General features: G+C 50.3%; 1 protein-coding gene across 7 annotated transcripts in view; it reads left to right on the forward strand.

Moving 5' to 3' along the window:
• The window catches only part of PPP1R9A (protein phosphatase 1 regulatory subunit 9A), a 772,375-nt gene that overhangs the window by 522,343 nt on the left and 230,339 nt on the right, over positions 1-19,693 (forward strand). For all 7 annotated transcript variants that reach the window (XM_085630850.1, XM_085630851.1, XM_085630855.1 and 4 more), the window contains one exon: positions 18,976-19,131. In XM_085630850.1, coding sequence (XP_085486976.1) covers positions 18,976-19,131 — 156 coding nt within the window. The remainder of the gene's footprint in view (positions 1-18,975; positions 19,132-19,693) is intronic.

The following is a 19,693-nucleotide window of genomic DNA, read 5'->3' on the forward strand; positions in this document are numbered from 1 at the left end:
GAGGATGTTGTTATAAAACAAGTTGAGACCTTTCCACATGGAGTTTTCAAAACCCGGTTTCTATGTGGAATAAAACCGCTTTTGCCATGGGGTTGACACCTGTATGGTAACATCGTGAATGGCTGGTTTATATTAAAAAAGGGGGTGGTGGAAATAGATGAGGTCCCCACCTGAATGTTTGGCACAATGGGTGATCATTATTAGTGCTCGCAGCCATCTTGGAAAGGCTATAATACAACGGATGGTCACATAAATATGTATTCCCATACCGTAAGACGGATGGATAGAATCTCTGTGGGGTTTTGAGGGAAGGTGTATCATACCTTTGGTAATTGTATTCATGAACCTTCTCTTGCATAATAAGGTGCGATGATGGATGTGCCTGAGTTAGTAATCCAATGGATCCAAAGGTGTAAGCTTATGTAATAAATTCGGCCCATGGTATATCATCATTGAGACATTGCGTGTGTGACCTCAATCGAAACACCCACCGTTGTTCATGTGCAAAGAGGGTGCTGGCTGTCCACCTCTGATTGCTTTCAATGATGGTCCAATGTAGGCTGTCGGGCGTGTGGTTGAGCTCTGAGAAATATGAACACATTTTGGTATTTTGTTTTGCATCGTATCATGCTGCGGTGTTCACTGATCCATGTCTTTATAGGTCTTGTAGTCATCCCCACATAGCGGAGATGGCATGGGCATGTAATCAAGTAAACACAGTTTCTGGTGTTGCAGTTAGAGTGTCGTCTCTGCTCCCATGGTTTTTGAAGGCCCAGGTCTATACTCTTGGTGGTTTCTGTGAATGGACATACAGTGCATGATCTGCACGGGTAATGTCCCTCTACTCGTGAAAGGCCCCACAGAGTTGTCTGAGTTTCATAAGGGGAACATGGATGTGTGTGTACAAGCAGGTCCTTAAGGTTTTTTGTTCATTTGTACGCAAAAAGGGGGGCTGGTCCAGCCTCTAAGGTACTGTATTAAGGATAGCCCAATGTTTTCTGAATAATTTCTGAATCTTATTAGAGGTGGGGGTAAAGGTTGTAACACACATGAGTGTGTCAGTGGGTGGCTTCTCTCTATTCTATAAAAGACTATCTCTGTGGTTGTTTTTTACTCTTTTGTATACCTGTTGTATCACTCTGGGTGGATAGTGTCGGTCCATGAGGTTGGATCAGAGTGTGGATGCCTGATTATCATATTCAGAGATGGTATTACAATTTCTCCATAAGCAGAGAAACTGGCCTACAGGTAAGTTGTCTCTGAGGGATTTTGGGTGATGGTTTTCATAGAGAAACAGGCTGTTCCTGTTGGTGGGTTTCTTATAGTTGGTCGTGAGCAACTGTCCATCCTTGACAGAGATAGAAAGGTCAAGGAATGGTATGGATTCCTCTGAGATGGTACTGGTGAATTTTAAAAACAGGCCCATGTGTTCTTCTAATTACAAAAGTCTTTACAGGTGTCGGAAGCCCCTTGCCAAAAGAGCAGGATGTCGTCTATATACCGACGCCAAATAAATATTTTATAATGGAAGGAATTGTCATCACTGTCAATATAGGTGCTCTCAAAGGCTGACATGTAGAGACATGCCAGGCTTGGAGCAAAAGTACTGCCCATGCAAGTCCCCTGTACTTGATGATAAAATTGGCCTTGAAATTCAAAGAAGATATCTTTAAGGGCCAGAGCGACACAATCTACAATGAAGGAGACTGGAGTCTTCGATGTCCATGGGTTCTCCATCATGAGGATATCTCCAGGACTTCTAGAGTGGTGTTTTGAGGAATGCTTGTATACAAGACTTCGACATCCAAGGTTACTAGAAGATCAATCTTCTCAGGTTCCAGAAAAGCCTTTATGAGATTCAACACATCAGTTGTGTCTTTCAGGTATGTCGGAGTCTTCATTACAATCGGTCTCAGGAAATAATCACAGAGCTTGCTGAGAGGTTCCAAAAGCGAATCGATACCAGAGAAAATGGGTCGTCCTGGTGGAGGTTTGGCACCCTTATGGATCTTCGAAAGGGTGTAGAAGTAGGGTATGCATGGTTGCTCGTTCAGCGGAAAACTGTCTTCATGTCTTGTGATGCATCCTTTGGTCTCAGTTTTATTGATGAGTTCCTTGATTTTCATGGTAAGTTGTTCCGTACAATCCGTGTCAATGGGGAGGTAAAACTGGGTATCAGCGAGTTGGCGTCAACATTCGTTGTTGTAGGTACTCACATCTAGTAGGACTATGGCGCCACCCTTTTCTGCTGGTTTCACAACAATCGTCAGGTCGTCTTTTATCCCTTTCAGTAGATTTTTTTCACATTTGGACATATTGTTGAAAGGAGGGTGCACCCTCGTGAGTTCCACGTCCTTCAGGACAGCTTGCTCAAAAGTGAGTATTTCACTCTGAGTGGTGGATGATGGAGGCATGAATCTGGATCGTTTTTGTAATCCTGTGCCCTCTTCTAGGGTATGTGGTTTGTCTTGAAAGAAGGCACATAGTCTTATTTTCCAGAAGAATTAATGTAATTCCAGATTAAGGCGAAAGGGGTCTTCTCTCCGTGTGGGGACAAAGCCAAGGCCCTTTTCCAAAAGGGATGTTTCATCATTGTTGAGCTGACATGAAGATAGATTGACTACGAGTGTTTCGGTCCCGTTGTTTTGCTTCTCAGTAACATCAGAACTTCCTCAAAGGAAGAACCCAAACAGTAAACTTGGGTCCTTTCAGTGCTAAGACCACCTCAGTCACAAAGGGAGTTCCTCAAGGCTCCTGCCTCAGTCCCTCTCTCTTTAATGTGTATGTAGCCCCCCTAGCCACTCTCCTGAGAAACATTGGATTCACTCCACTCTCTTACGCCGACGACACTCAGCTTCTCCTTTCTTTTGATAAAGATTCTCCCAACACGGGGGGGCGGAGCTTGCCGGGGATCATGGCGGACGCGTGAGCGAGGAGCTCCCTGCACTATTCCTCCAACGATCCGTTCAAGTATCCTAAACAGCTGAGTTACCTGGTGCACGGACGAGGAGATCTCCCCTCGCACCCGACTGCCCCAACGGGGAGCTCCGGCGGAGTTCGGCGGCGCAGAGCGGCGGCGGAACCGTGGACGGCGCTTCGATCGGAGTGCAGGGCCGCCATCCCCACCCTATCCTGTGGACCTGGCCGGCGTGGGTCGCTCGACGTGCGGTCGCCTGTGAAGGGGCGGACCTGGTCGGCATAGAACAGCGTCTGCGGGACGAGGAGCAGGCGGAATCGAGGTGCGGACGCCCCCGGAGGCGGCTCGAGAGGTGCGTGCGACCTTAGGAGGTGGGGGCTGAGTGGCACGGGGGTGTCCCCCCCCTCCCCGGCTGAGTCGCGCCCTTGGCTGACCGGCGGCGGTGATCTGCCGCGAGCGAGCCCCCTGTGCTCCGGAGCCCATCGGAGAGCCCTGCCTGGCGGTGTAACACCTGGCAGCCACGCGTGGGAGGGGTGCTCCTTTCGGGAGGCTGCAGCCGGACAACGGTGGACGGAGCTGCCCACCCCCCCCCCTCGGCAAAGACTGCAACTGCTTCGCTTGGCCCCCGCTGTGGGTCTGCGCAGATCCTCGGGGGGTGCGTCTCGGCTGGCATATCTTCCTGCGCTGCGCCCTCTACGGAGCTAGGCCCACTTCGGCGGTGAACTGCGGTGGACACTCGGAGGGCTGGCCCCGGGCGCTCCGGCTGTGGACTGGCGGTGGGCTTCGGGAGCCCCGATCGTCTGGGGTGCGGGGCTGCCACCTGCCCCGCGTTTGGAGGCCTAGTTGTTGGCTGTGACCTGTTGTTGCCCCTGAGACGCCAGCCCGGAACCAGACAGCGGCAAAAGACGTGGAGGAACGTGGAGCGCCCTGCGGTGGTGGTGGGTGCGGGGGTGAACACTGGGGGGTACTGCTGCGGGCCAACTCGAACCAGGTCCTGAGCGGAGGACTGGGACCGGACACGTGGATTGGACCCGGTGGTTTCGGTCCCCCCGCAGCCCGGTCACACCGGACAGCCCAGCGGATTGCGCATCGCCGGGGAGCGGCGGTACCCCCCCCCCCTGGCCGGCCGAGTCGGGGACGCGGATCCTTGGAAGCGACATGGGCAAAGGCGACAAGACCCAGCCTAAACTGCCGTTTGACCCCCGCAAGAGTAAGGGGCCCGATGTCGCGGCTCCGGCGGCGGCGGCCGGCGCAGCTACCTCGGAGAGCACTACGTGCGCGGACCTCAAAGAAATGCTAGTGACCATGGACAAGGGACTGCAAGGAAGCCTGGCAGCGATAGGCACCAAGATTGATGCGCTTTCATATCGCGTGGACCGCATGTCGGAGCGGGTGGACAAGAACGCGGAGCGGCTTGATTAGTCCAAGAAAAGAATAGCGCAGGTGGAGGAGGCGCAGACGGAGTGGGACTCAGAATGTAAGCAATTCAGTAAGCTGCTGCAGGTCATCCGGGACAAGTCGGAGGACTTAGAGGCCCGTTCTAGGAGGTCGAATATCCGCATCACGGGCGTGGCTGAGTCGATGCACACGGGGCGGATGGAACCCTTTGTGGAAAAACTGCTTCACACCCTGCTGGGTGAGGACGTGTTCTCCCCCATGTTCGTCGTCGAGAGGGCCCATCGTTCGCTGGGCCCCCGTCCAAGGCCCGGCGCCCCTGCGCGACCCATCATTGCAAAGCTGCTGAACTATAGAGACAGAGACACTGCCCTCCGGATAGCTAGAGAAAAAGGGAAGCTGCAATTTGAAGGAATGGACATCTCCATTTACCCAGACTTCACGGCAAAGGTCCAAGAGGAACGGAGGCAGTTTGCACCCTATAAGAAACAACTACGCGATCTGGGTTTGGACTATGCTATGCTGTACCCGGCGAGGCTTCGGATCAACAGGCAGGGCCACTCACACTTCTTCACGGACCCGAGAGAACTGCAACGCACCCTGAGGGAGTGGACCAGGGGCCAGCGGAGCGGCCCGCGGGACCACACGGACCATAGCGCTGATGCCGGCGGTCTGGATGGGCAGGATTAGATGACAGGAGGCGGCCTGCCTCTGTGGGCTGTTGCACAGACTGAGCCTGCGGACTCTGCGCGGGGACGCCCGCTGCCCTGAGAGTGCCCTGGCACCTGGGCTGGCGTATTGGTGGAGGCGGAGGCGACTGCTCCTGGGGATGGCGCGGCTGATGCTGGGTGAGATCTTTCTGATTTGTTGAGGGCACCCTAACATTACAACATTGGACGGGGGGGCTTGGGGAGGGGGTTTAACCTGCACTTGCTTACTGCTGACGATGCCTCCCTCTGGGGCTAAAACACTGAGGGGTTCCCACTAGGGCGACCACTTACCTTAGCTGTGAGGGTCAATTTTCTGATCCTACCGGACACTGAACTGGATGTTTATGCAGGGTCTCCCCTGGACAGTCCGGCCTGTCTCCCTAGATGGAGCGTCATGCCCCTGCGGGGGGACGGTGGAGGTCTCCCCTAGACCTATTGGACGAGAGACGATGCCAGCTCTAGCTGTACTGATGTAGGGAGGTAAGGGTGTGGGGGCACGCCTGTGCAGTGGCCCGCCAAACGGTCAGGGCGGCGGATGCCCGGTGGCCTCTGCCCCAGCGCTGCTTTGCTCATGTTGCCCCCTTGGGGGCATGTTCGGTAAAGGTTTTCTTTGTTTGTTGTGGTCGGGGGAGGTGGGGTGGGATGGGGTCCTGTCTGGCCAGGTTGGGGGCGGTCGGCTGTGGGAGGGGGGTTGAGCAGTTAAGGGGTTGTTCAGGGGTTGAAGGTTGGGAAACGCACGGTTCACGGAGCGATACGTCTCTTGCTTTGTTCTTGCACGTCCGGGGTCTGCTGTTCGACGATTCCTGGTAGGGGGAGTCCCACGATGGTTCTCTGCCTGATGTGGCTACGGAGTGTGAATGCAGTGATGCCTGAGCCTAGCGAGATGAATGACGACAGCGGAGAGGTGACCCTTAGAGCGCTGACGTGGAATGTGAGAGGATTGAATGATTTCCGCAAATTGAGGAAGGTGCTGAACTACCTACATAGGCCCCACATTGACTTGGCGCTCATACAGGAGTCCCACCTCCCACTTACCAGTAAACTGTTGTTATCTAAAGGGCTATCGGGTAACAGTTGGGCGGCGGGATTTACCTCGCACTCCAGAGGGGTGATCACCTGGGTAAACCCACAATCAAAATTGACGCTAACGAAGCTGGCCGCGGACCCGCGGCTACCTGATTACCCGGTGTGCCGGGAAAGGACATGACCTCATTGTAGTCAATGTTTATGGTCCCAATTACGATACCCCAGAGTTCTATACCGCACTTGCTGCACAGTGCAGGCAATACGCGCACGCCCGCATGGTATGGGGCGGTGACCTTAATTTCACGTTCAACCCAGACCTGGACCGCTCTTCGGGGCGGGCCCGCCGTCCGGCGGCGGCCTCCTTGTGTATGCAGGCGGAATTGACTAGACTAGACATGGTAGATGTCTGGAGGCACAGGAGCCCTGGGAGGGCGGGATTCACGCATTACTCTGCATACCACGATGTGCATACCAGGATCGACTATTGGCTGGCATCCCGGACGCTTTTGGCGGTTGTCAGGGGGTGCGAGGTCCTACCACGTACCCTATCGGACCACTCCCCCCTCCTTGTGGTGCTGGCCTCCCCGGTCAAGCGACTACCTCCATTCACGTGGAGGATGCCGCCATACTCCCTGTTGGACGAGGTTTTCCGGGGGGAATTAGCTGACGAGATCGACACTTTCTTTGCGGCCAACCTGGGGTCGGTTCAGAGCTTTCAAACGGTATGGGACTCGTTTAAGGCTTTTATTCGTGGCGTGGCTATGGCAAAGCACTCCGGTGTCCTTAAATCCATCCGGCGGCGCTTGGGGGCATTGGAGACGCAACTAGCACAGTTGGAGGAGCGGCATGGGAGGTCTATGGACCCCGAGGTGGCGGCTCAGATACAGACGCTGGTGGCGGAATACAATAGCGAAGAAGACAGGGAAGTGCAGCATATGGGCAAGTATGCCACGGCTGGTACCTATGGGGAGAGCGGACGCCCGGGTTCCCTACTAGCGGGGATACTCCGCAACACCAGGCGGCCTCTGGTTATTGATGAACTTGTGACTGGTTCTGGAAGGGTGATTACAGACGAGACCGGGATAGTAGAAGAATTCAGGGGCTATTATGCTGGACTTTACACATCTCAGTCCTCCCAAATGGAAGAGGAAATAGACGACTACCTTAGCTACATAAAAATGCCGTTCTTGTCTAACTCACAGAGGGAATTTCTGGCGCTGACTGTACAGAAGGACGAGATATTGGAGGCCCTGGGGAGCATGCGGGCGGGTTCTGCCCCGGGTTCGGATGGGCTGACGGTGGCCTTTTACAAGGCCTTTCAGGATAAGCTCCTCCCACACCTCATGGCTCTCTTCGATGATATCTGCCAGGAGGGCAGCATGCCCGACACGATGCGAGAGGCGCTGTTAGTCACCATTCTAAAGCCCGGGAGACCCTCGAACCTGTGCGGTTCATACAGGCTGCTCTCCCTGATCAACGTAGATGCCAAGCTGTACGCAAAGGTCCTTGCGACTCGGCTGGCGTTGCTGGTGCCGGAGCTTGTGGCCCCGGAACAGGCGGGTTTCATCCCATCCAGGAACCTTACATACAACATCCGCACGGTCCTTGGGGCCATGCAACACGTGCACCCGGGGGGTAAGGCCCTAGCTATCTTCCTTGACATGGAGAAGGCGTTCGACTCCGTGGAATGGCCCTTCATGGTGAGAGTCTTGAGGAAGCTCGGGCTGGGAGAGCCCTTCCTACAGATGGTGGGCGCACTGTACTTCCGACCTACTGCCAGGCTGCGTATAGGCGACAGAGTCACGGAAGCCTTTGAGATTTCCCGGGGGACCCGGCAGGGATGCCCCCTTTCCCCCCTCCTATATGCACTGGTGGCGGAACCGCTGGCGTGCGCAATGAGGGAGTATCACAAATTTGAGGGTATTAACTTCCCCTCCTATAGGATCTGCATATCCACCTATGCAGATGATACTCTGCTATACGTCCGCAACCCGGAGGAGAATCTCACTTCAGTCTTGAGAGAGGTGGTCCGGTTTGGGGCCCTGTCGGGCCTCAAGGTGAACTGGACCAAGTCACTGGCGTTTCCGTTGACCCCGGTCACGGAGCCGTTCCCTATGGAATACCCTCTACAGTGGACGACAGATTCAATTCGATATCTGGGGATCCGGCTCCACAAGGATCCAGAGGTCCTGCTCTGGGAAAACTACGGGGTGGCCTACTCCAACCTTGTCGATGACGTGGAGGCGTGGATTAAACTCCCCCTGTCGTTGATGGGCAGAGTGGCCATCATGAAAATGGTGGTCCTGCCGAGATTTTTGTTCCTCTTCCAAAACATCCCTATAGTGCTCTCTAGGGCCATCTTCGCGCAGCTGACTCAGACCTTAGTGCGGCTAGCCTGGGGCGGTAAGCAGCCCCGAGTGCAGTGGAAGGTGCTAACGCTCCCTTATGAGATGGGTGGGCTTGGGGCCCCCGACCTGGAAAGGTATTACAGGGTGGCGCAGGCGGCCCACCTGCACACATGGGTCCATGCCAACTCGGACATACCTCACGTGTTGATGGAACGGTTGTTCGCGGCTCCGCTCCCACTCCCGGTGACTGTGTTCCAGCCGGTGGACCGCCGGGTGGGAACGTTGGATTCTCTTAAGGCCACGAACCATGCGTGGCACGCGTTGCGGAGGGCGCAGGATCGTGACCTGCTGTATTCCCCACTGATGCGAGTGGAATGGGCGGTCTGGCTCCCCCCGCTGCGAGAAAAAGGGGTGAGGCAGGCGCTGGACGCTTTGGGAGTCGTTAAGATGGCGGACCTGTTTCAGGACGGGGTGGTTAAGACATGGGAGCAGCTCGCCTCGACCCGACCCGGAGCTACTCTGCTCCAGCGCTTTCAATTCCACAGGGTCTGCAGCGCACTGTCGGCCCTGTTGGGGCCGGGACTGGCAGAACCCCCGGACATCCCGGAACTTACCTATGTTATCAAAACGGAGGCGTCGGCCAAACTGGTGACGATCCTCAAGAAACTTGGGGATCTGCACCGAGCGCCCCAGTGTTCAGCGTCTCGGAGCGGCTGGCAGGCCGACCTCCAAATGGAAATAACGGACGAGATGTGGAAATATTGCTGCTCTAGCACCAAGAAGGTCTCCCTGAACGGTAGGCATAGACTGATACATTTTAAGTACCTGCAGCGGGTCTATTACACCCCTGAGAGACTGCACAGGTATGGGCTTCGCCCAACAGCAGAGTGCGAGCGCTGCCATTTCCCAGTGGCGGATTTCATACACATGGCCTGGCACTGCCCGGGTATAGCCCGGTTCTGGACGGGGGTGTTTCGGGAACTGAGCCAGATACTGGAAACCGACATACAGCCAGACCCAGCGCTGGCGTTGCTGGGCTATTCCAGGTCTCTCCTGCTGGCGCTGAGACGCCTGACGGACATGGCGTTGTTAGTGGCTCGACGCGTTGTAGCGGCCTGTTGGATGAGGGGGCCGCTTCCCACAAAGAAAAGATGGGCTAGGGACATGCTGTACTGCAGCACACAGGCGGAGATATACAGTGATTTGTTACCCCCGAAGAGCCGCCCCAAGAACTTCTGGGGGCTGTATAGAACATACCTGTCCGCTGGGGCTGCTGAATCGACTAGCCAGGGGGAGACGCAGTGCGATGTACCCAATGCACACAGTGGGACGGAAGGGAGGGAAGTACAGGATCACGACCCAGTGGATGCACGACTGGACGAGGCGTTGGCGTGATAGTCTGAAGGTGTGCCTTTGCGTGGAGGGAGTGGCTGGGGATTGACCGGAGGGGCTGGGTACGCCCTATAAGTGATCGGGTGGACGGCAGCAGAGTATTGCAGGATCGCCGGCGATCTGAAAGTTGAGGGCCGCAACGGTTGCTCACTGCTAGATGCAGGGACTGTGGAGAAGGTTGCAAGTGGATGTGAGAGGGATGAGACGACGTGCGTGCGGGGGGAGGGGGGGTGGGGAGTGTGGGTGGTTGCGTTGGGATATGGTTACGGACACTCAGGGATTGGACCAGGTTCGTAGGAGTTGGTGGGCATGGGTAGGATTGCCTTAAGATAGGGCGGGCTGCGGTGTGGTCTAGGGTCAGGTGCAGGCACTGTATTTCAGAAGTAAAGGTGACGGGTTCACCACAGGTGAGGGTTCTCCTGAAGCGCCGCCGGTCCTGCGGGATGTCGGCTGAATGGCTGTGTAAGCGATGTCTGCACCCCCCCCCTCCCCCCCACCCCCCGCTGATTAGCGGGGCCAACTTATGGTTTCGTGACTTCACGGTGTATTGACTTGTCCGTTTTACATTTATCAATAAAGGTTTTTGAAAATTAAAAAAAAAAAAAAAAGATTCTCCCAACACCAAAAATATCTTCTCTGAGGGCATGCAAACTATAACATCATGGATGAGCAAAAATTTCCTACAGCTCAATGCAGGAAAAACTGAAATAATGTTGTTCAAGGATGCAATTTCTAGCTGGGCACCGAGTTGGTGGCCCGAAGAACTAGGCCCCCCCCTTCCCCTAAACCAGTGGTCAAAAACCTCGGGGTCCTAATTGACAACAAACTCAATCTGGATGAGCACATCAATTCAACTAAACGTGCATGCTTCCATGCCCTTGGCCTACTCCGTAGAGTATTCCATTTTCTTCCCTCCTCCACTCGGAAAACTTTGGTACATGCTCTAGTACTCAGCCGTCTGGACTTCAGCAACGCCCTACTTATTGCCGCAAAGGAGTCCTCCCTGAACAGCCTACAGGTAGTTCAGAACACGGCAGCTCGCCTGATAACCAGTGCCCCCCATCGCACACCCTCTCTTCCTCTACTTCGTAAACTACACTGGTTACCAATACGTAAGAGGATCCAGTTCAAAATCTGCTGTCTGGTGTTCAAAGGCCTTAACCATATTGGACCGACATATTTGGCAGACAAACTTGTTAGATACTCCCCTTCACGTACCTTACGTTCCCAAGGAAAAGGTCTCCTTACCATGCCAAGGATTAAACAAACCAGATTGGGAGGCAAATCATTCTCCTACCTTGCCCCCCAACTTTGGAATCGGCTACCCCCGGATATCCGGCTCTGCAATAACTACCTGTCTTTTAGAAAAAAACTGAAAACAACTCTCTTCTAAACCCACTCAGCTTTCTCCCTTCTCATCCACAGCGCGGAGATACCCCACCCGGGGTGATTCATGCGCTTTATAAATGACATAAATTAAATAAATAAATAAATCTGTGCCTCGGCTTCCTGCCAGTGTACGTTCTTGTTGGGTCCTCTTCTTCCTTCTCTTCCTTTGCCCCTCCCTCTGTTGAAAAAAGGGGGGTTCGGCAACTGTTGGTAGGAAGGCAATGGTTGTGGGTGACCCTGTTGTATATTCCACATTGGGGGTGGTCCCATCCATGGGCCAGGGTATAAGATTAGTTTGGTAAGGCTGGGTCAGGTAATTTGGTAAAAGGGGGGAGGATGGTTGATTAAATTTACCCTCTGTCTGGTGAAGTTACTCCTACTTTCATAGCTGGAATCGCTGCTCACTGAACCAGATTTTCTGGAGAAATTGATCGATCCCTCATCCGAGGAAGTATCATTAGCCATGGCCTGGTAATCCTATTTAATATAAGGATATACCTTCTCTCTGTCAGAATATTTGTTAATCTTCTGCTGAGTGAGATACTCTTTATGCTCATTAATTTCTTCGTTTTTTTCCGCTAGTCGAGTTTTGAAAGTTGCGATTGTAATACCCGTTTTGAGGGCGCTCTCTGCTACTGTAATCTCGATCAGGAGCGCATCCGAAAGGTGCTTCGCAGTGTTAATAATAAGGACTAGCCAGTCACGTGTGCATTTCCACGCGATTCTGGACCATTCCCGATTAAATGTGCTATCTTCTAGGAAAATTCTGGGGTCAGGGTGACCAGTAACCCATTGGGGGCTATATTAGCCCTCAGATATTCTGTCATAATAGAACCATGGAGGGCTGTCTTCACCTTTTGTTTTCTAAGCGCTGCCAATGCCTTCTAATCCTCAGTCTTACTCCCTCATGCCAAATTTTCTTCCAGAGTAAGCAATGATGGTGCTCTTAGAAACTCTGCTGCGGTGTCATCATCAAAACGTAGGCCAACGTTATCCATTATTTTGGAGGTGGGTGGGTGAAGGGAGGATTAAGGTAATGTGGGTGTGGGAATGTTGTGTCTCTAGGTGAATGTGCGGGTGTAATTCTGCCTTCTGCTGTTGTGTGTAGATTGTTTGTCGCTAATCAATTTACTTTGAAATTTAAGGTCTGCTGACCTATATGGTTCTTAGACCATGTATAGCTAGTTATAGTTTATTCTCTCTTCCTGTTGGAACCAACGTAAATGTCTAAGTTTGTCTATAGTGTTGTTTGGTGCAGAGATTTTACCCAAATGGTTAGATTTGGATTTTATGCGTGCTATTTTGGTAAGTTGGTGTGATATTAGTTTAAAAATGTAATCCCCTGTTTGGAAAGAGCATGTGAGACAGAATAACACAGGGCCCTGAGCACTTCCCCATTTGTCTGAGTGCAATAAATGAACGATAACAGTTTAGGGTTCACCCATGAGAGAATAGAGTTAGGGATGGTGGGATATCTCTGCAGCCCACTATGTTGCTAGCTTCAGCGGTGCTGGTCCATTATGGCGGAGGAGCGTTGTCCAATTGCTGGAGCCAGCAGGTGAAAACATCATGTAAAATAAAATGATAATAAAGCAATTGGGGCGGGGGCCATCCTCTGACAGCAGCAAGCATGGAGGAGGATTGGTGGTCACTGCAAATGTGCATGCCGGTTTGGCTGGCTGTCTTAGGATGGTCCAATAGACATGCAGATTTACATATCTCGAGGTTGTTGCGTGGAGAACAGCAGGCACAGGCATAAAACCAGCCTGCCCCACCCAATCCCAGCTCTTCTTTCATGCTGGATAATAACAATACCAGCATGAGAGCTGTTGGACTTGGCCCTTTTGGCAGGTTCATCCCTAAACTTTTTGCCTTTTCTCTGACCTGGTGTTGGTGGTTTTTAGGCCTCTGGGCACTTTAGCACTGCTGTTCAGTGTAAAGTGTGTGCGCTCCCTGTGTTACATAAGGTTGGCCTGCCCTCCCATAGGAATGCATTGGGGATTCCCTGATCAGTGTGTCAGTGGTAATTTCTGATATGGGAGGAGCAGCGTGGTCGAGTTAATTTTGTATGAAATTGTAATAATAAATGCTGCGCAATGGTGTGCGTAGATTTATTATGACTGGTTGACAACTGCCACTTTTGGAAGTTGGCATTTGTGTGCTATGTGTCTGCCTGCCTGATGTGAATTGCATGTCTGGATTGTGACAGGGGCTGGGAGGATTGTGTGGCTCCAGGAGGGGCAGGGTGAGTCAGCACTAGGCTGAATGGGACATCTGGGTTGGGAGTAGTGGGAGGAGTAATCTCCTGACTCTGAATATGACTGTGCCCAGCCTGTACAATGCTGGCTCCGCCCCCTGTGGTGTGTCTGATCACCTAGGCCCCACCTGACAAAGGGGAAGAGGAGCTTGGAAAACAAAGTGCTCCAATTCCCCCCTGAACCAGTTGCATCTGGTTCCACCATGCCCTGCACTGCAGACAAAGGAATGCTTAGTATAAATATAGGGGCTGTGACCCCATGATGTTGATTCTATGCTGGTGTGCTGTTCCGGACGTGCGGGGGGCTTGCTGCTGCTGGGGCCCAGAAGGAACCGCCATGAGGGCTTGCCTCCCTGGGCCCAGAATTGCCCCCTTGATCCCTAAGGACTTTTTGCTGTTGGAGTTGTGGCTCCTAAGCACCCCGTGAGCACTATATTCTAATTTCCAAGAAGGAAGAGAACGTGGGCTTTGCAGCGCTGCGCTGCATGGAGAGAGGGAGGGAATCCCCAGCATAGGGATTCCCCCGTGAGGCCGTGAAGCGGGTGCCCACCCCGCAGTCTTTGTGTAACGAGCAAGAGCCCACCCCGCTCATGTGTTTATTTAACTATCACTATCACCGAAGGAAATCACAGCCACGGCCCGGGGAAGAGGAGTGCCGAAGGAGGAAGCCAGGCGCGTCCGTCTGACTCTGGGTGGGGCCTCGCGAGTGTCCCTTCCACCTTCCCCCGGCCAGGAGGATGTGACCCGGAAGACAGAAAATGCTTACCGGGTCTCCCGTGAGTGGAGGGAAGCCCGCGTATGCCGAGAGAAGAGCCAGCGAGAGAGAGGAGATGGAGCCTGATCCAAGTCCCAGTGAGTGGGGCCGAGGCCGTTCTCTTTTCCTTTGGGTTATTGGTGCTCGAGGCACCTGGGCAGTCATGTTGGGATTCTGAGCGGCCCCGCCTGAAAGCGGGCTGCTCCAATGATGGGCACAAGAGTTTCAGGGCCCCAGGGGGGGTCCCGATGGCCAGTGGTGCCCGTGCCTTCCTCCGGATGGAATTACTACAGTTGCCCCGCTTGACAGTGGGCAACTGCAATGATGGGGCATTATTTGATTCAGAGAGCCCCAGTGGCGGCCCCGATGGCACAGCTGTGCCAGGTGGGCCCTTTACCTGATTCCCAGCTGCGCCACACCAGCGTAGGCAGCTGCAATGCTTTTGCATAGTGGTGACAGAGTCCCAGTCGGGCTCTCAGGGCACAGTCGGTGCCAGGGCCTAATTTCTTCATCACAGCTGCACGGCAATTAGCGGCAGCTGCAATGTTTAGGCTTTTAGTTCTTTGGGGGCATTTGTAGTGAGATAGGAGTGAGGTACACTCCTGTGCCCCAGAACAATTGCGCACTTGTGGATTTTGCTGCATTGGCAGCCGCCCTGACTTTATGAGGATAGGGCATTGAGCCCTCTGAGAATGCCAGTTGGCCAGGGGGACGGTTAGGTTGATAGGGTGCCAGGCCCTAATGTGATTTATGTGGTGCGCAGGAAATGTGATTTATGTACTGTGTTTTATGCACCGTGATTTATGCCTCTACTGTGATTTATGTTATGATGTTTTGCATTCTGTGGTTTATGCTTGTGAGGTTACCCTCTAACGTGAGTTATGCTTAGGGGGTTATTGTCTAATATGTTTAGCCTCATGAGGTTGGTGCATAATGTATTTTACGCCTGAGGTGATACTGTGCATAATATGGTTTGTGTTACAGGATATAATGTTGAGTACAGTGTTTGCCAGTAATTACTGGTTGTGTTCTAAGTTTATCAAATGTTCTACATTTACTATGTTCACTTTGTGATGGTTCTGACAGTGGTTCTAGTGGCCCTGTCATGTGTATATAATCCCCTGTAGATATTACCTAGTTCCAGTTGACACAGTGTATATTGTGTGATTACTATTCTAATGTGTTTATGATAATACAAAGGCTATTTTTATATATAACCTTGGGTGGAGTTCCTTTTGTGGTGTGCCTAGTATGTTGTTGCTCTGTGTGTGTGTTGCGCAAACGCTTTACACATTGCCTCTGGGATGACCCTCACTGCTCGTGCCAAGCTACCAAGGGGGTGAGCAGGGGTTATCTTCAGTGTGTAACTCCCTTGCCCTGACTAGAGTGGTGGTTTCTGTCTGGCTTTGGTGCAAGCCTTAGCCAACCAGAAATCCCGTTTCTAACAAGAGCAAAGGCTGGAGTGGTGTAAGGCAGTCTTGGAGCATGCGTATCAGGAACAGAAGAGCACTGAGGTGGCGAGGTGGCAGGTAAGTTTTCTTTTCTTGTTTTTATTATAGCTCCTCACGCTGCCCCACCACCTTTCGCTGCTAACAAACTGGCTAACTTAGGAATTGCAGTTCATGTGCAAAGGATCACAAAAAGCAGATGTCAGTCCCCGCCTACACCGCTTAACCAAGAAAACACCATTCTCTAGCAGAGTAAAACATTTTGTTTTCTAAAAGAGATCATTCATGGGGAGGGTCTAGCTTGGTTCCCTGTGACAGAGTACTCTAAACGTTCTGACAATTTATATGCAGTTCACTTTCAATTGCTTTTATGGAGCTATTTAAAGCATGCGTCAAAGATTCCCTTATGTTATATACTTCCTTTTAGCATGTGTATTAAAAATGTTTCTGTTTCAATTGCTCCTTTCGCATTTTTCCTAACGGTGCTGACACTAATTGGGTGCCGATTAACTATACACTGATATCTACCTAAGATGTTCTACACTCAGTTGCACACGTTCAATTATTCATCAGTGATATACATTTTTCGTGTTTAATAAGAACACTGAAATTATTTATTATTTTATCTCTGACTACCTCATGCCAGTACAGAAACCAGTTGAGTCCGATTCAAACGGATCCTCACTGAGCTGTGAGCTACGCTATGTCAGTTGTCATTTGGCGGGAACTTCAAACCCGCCTCTACTTCCTGTCTCCAATAATCCCGTCGGTAATTTGTCGCTGCAAGGGTGAGCTTCTCCTTAAGCCATTGGACACTCTTATAGGGAACAAGCTGTAACGTTGAAGAGGTGAAACAGTGCAATTTAAAACATATAGTTAGATATATGGAAATAGTACTTGAAGGACTGACCATAAAAGTAGGAGGGAATACGAATTGGGTGATTCTAGGTAGCAAAGCATGTGGAGGTTTTCCAATGAAGCAGTGGTTTGGGGAGGTTGCAGCAGGTAGGTTGATTTATCTCCTAGATATTGTTTTTTTAATTAAGTAGCATAGGCTGTGGATTACATGGAAACTTTATAGTTGCTTCGCGTAAGAGTCAGAGTAATCTGTGTTAACCCTCATTGTGGCATTACTAATACTGACTGGGGTTATTGAAAATACTAGGAGGGGGGCATCAGTAGCTATCTGCAGTCGCCTACAGAGTGGGGAATAACATGGAGGGGTGACCACAATGATCCTGCATCTCAACCTGTAACTAAAAGCATTTGAGAGGACAAATTCCTATAGGTGTAACCTGCAGAATTTGCCACCAGTAAAAAATGTGAGATTACTCTACCCAGGAATGCCAGGTGCAGTAATACCACAGCACATACAATCTGATTTGGCTGATAACTCCTTTTGTAAAACGTATTCAGCACCTAAACAACTGTTATGTTATGTTAAAAAATGTGTTAATCATGCAAATACCGGAGGGTGGGGTGTCCTAGCAGAGAAAAGAAAATTCACACCAGAATAATTTAAATGGGATTGCCACAAATTTAGGGTCCAGACCTTGCAATAGCAAGGACACCAAGAAGCAATATTACTGTGCATAGAGCCGGGTCCTCATGCCTTTCTTACTTTGAAGTAATATAGGCATTTTATGCACAGAAAATCCCCTGCCTCTGGATAGAGCTTGCCTAATTTTAGAAATACATAAGAGGCAACCATTCTGAGATTGAAGTGAGTGACTAGGAATGTAAAACTGCATTTTATTTCTCAAATAAAAAGGACCAGAGTGATGAACAGCCCTGAGGACCAAGCAGAGGGAATTAAATGTGATCCTCTTTACCACAGGAGCCAGTGTAGCGGTCAAGAGCAGCAGAAGCCAAAGGCATATTTAGGGAGTGCTAAGGCTGATTTGGCCTCTGCCTTTGGGATATGCTGAAGCATTTTCAACATGACAGATGGGATATTAAACAACATGGTATCACAATAGCCTAAACAACCAAGTACTAAGGATATTGGTTTGGACCACAATCTTGCAACCCTGTGAGGGAGGAATTACAACAGTGTTTTTCACTGTCCTCAATAGATGGAAGTAGGTTGCCGTTAGATGGTTGGCCTGCTAATTCAAGGGCAGATTATCCTTCAAATAGAAGCCTAGGTTTTTTTACAGACTTAGCAGACATAGGAGGTCAAAATAGGAATGGAAAGTTTCTAGCCAGCAGGCAATTCAAAAACCAAAGTACCTATATTTTGTCTGAATTACATTTTAAAGCATTGTGTTGCAGCCAGGAGTTAACAGAGGACATATACCGTTGGAACATATCCAGTATCCTTGGTTTGTCAAAGGCTATGATTAGCTAAGGATCATCAGCATAGGTCATGCATGAGACACCCAGCTACATAATCATTACAGTCAGGGGGCAAATATAGATAATAAATAAGGTCATACTAAGCGCAGACACCTCTGGAACACCTTGACTCAATACTTATATGCCGACATATGGGGGGGAAATATACAGATTGATGCCTGGCCTCAAGATAGGCTTTGAAAAATTGGAGAAGTTGTGACTCAATTGGCGATGTCTTCAATTTCAACAGAAGTTTGGTATATCTGGCATAAACATATATATGAACAGGAAACAGTTCAGTGACTTACACCAGAGGAAGCGGATACATATTGCAATAAGAGGGAGTTTTCCAAAGTCCTGAGGGGCTCGTATTTGGTAATTGCAAAAGGTAACTTAAAAAGTGGGATGGCCAGTTTCTGTTCTCTCCTGGGTAGAAAATATTCTGCCCAAGTGAGTCTGTGTTTTACTCCTACATGTTGTAGTCTTAGCCTAATGACTTGTTGTTCACCATATCAAAGGCAGAACTCAGGTTAAATCTGATCAATGTTTTTTCTTAAGCTGCAGCCCAGTCCCAAGATCATCTAGGACTCTACACCACCACAAGCTTATCCTCTTCCAATAACTTCTAACAATGTGAGCATTACAGCAGAATATAATGAAATTCTGCAGACCTTGCAGTGGTGATTTTCTACGTTACCTGCTCAAGTACTTTGGCATGGTATAGTAAGTTCAAGAAAATTGAGTGAGGCATCTAAAATGGAGAATCAACCCATGCATGAGTAAATTTTGTTCAGTGCATTTTTACCCTTCTCACAAACACACACAATCACATTCACAATGTTTATGTTAAGGTACAAATCGCAATGTAATAGGTTTTGAAATGTTTACCCTATTTACACGAATGGTTTGAAATTGGGTATGCTCTTCTTCAATGTATTTATATTAAGGAACTATTGTTCACTAATCATGGAAAATGAACTAATGAATTGTCCTACTATTTAGACAGGGGAATATGCCACAGATGAGGATGAAGAAGATATGGGCCCAGTGATTCCTGATAGAGATATGGCAATTGAGGTGTTTGATCTTCCAGAAAGTGATGACATGTTTTCACCTTCAGAAGTGGACACAGGCAAACTGGCTCACAAATTTAAGGAGGTAAGCAGCACCCCTAATATGGCTTTCTAAATGTTTAGATATTCAGTGAGATCTTTTAATCCTCTGCCTCACTTCCCTACAAAACATAGCACTTGATTTGATATGTCCTACTCTACTTCAAAGTCATGATTGTAAAAAGCTACACATATTATACCCAAAAGCATTCTGTAGACATTAATTTGCCTGTAGAAGGTACTGCTTTTGCAGCTGCCTTACATCCACAGTAGGCGATGAAGTGTTTGCAGAGAGCAAAACATATCTAATGGAGATCTTGTCATAACTGTTGTCCTTCAAGCATTTATTGAAATTAGATCTTCATCTGTATGAAAATTTTGTCTATAATATTTTATTGGAAATGTGAGCCCTGTGTATTGGTAGCAGACACTAAAAATGAAATCCTTTATAACGTGTAGATAATCTGACTAGAATGTGGTGGGAGAAAGAGACCACATTCTTGATGTGAGCGGAGGCCCCACACTGATGAAACAGAAGGACCTGTTTAGGTAAAACTATTTCAGTAAGGGTGACATAGGCCTACACTTGGGAGCCTTGCCTCGACAGT

The sequence above is a fragment of the Triturus cristatus genome, chromosome 10, assembly GCF_964204655.1.
Source record: "Triturus cristatus chromosome 10, aTriCri1.1, whole genome shotgun sequence".
In the NCBI taxonomy this organism is placed as follows: domain Eukaryota; kingdom Metazoa; phylum Chordata; class Amphibia; order Caudata; family Salamandridae; genus Triturus; species Triturus cristatus.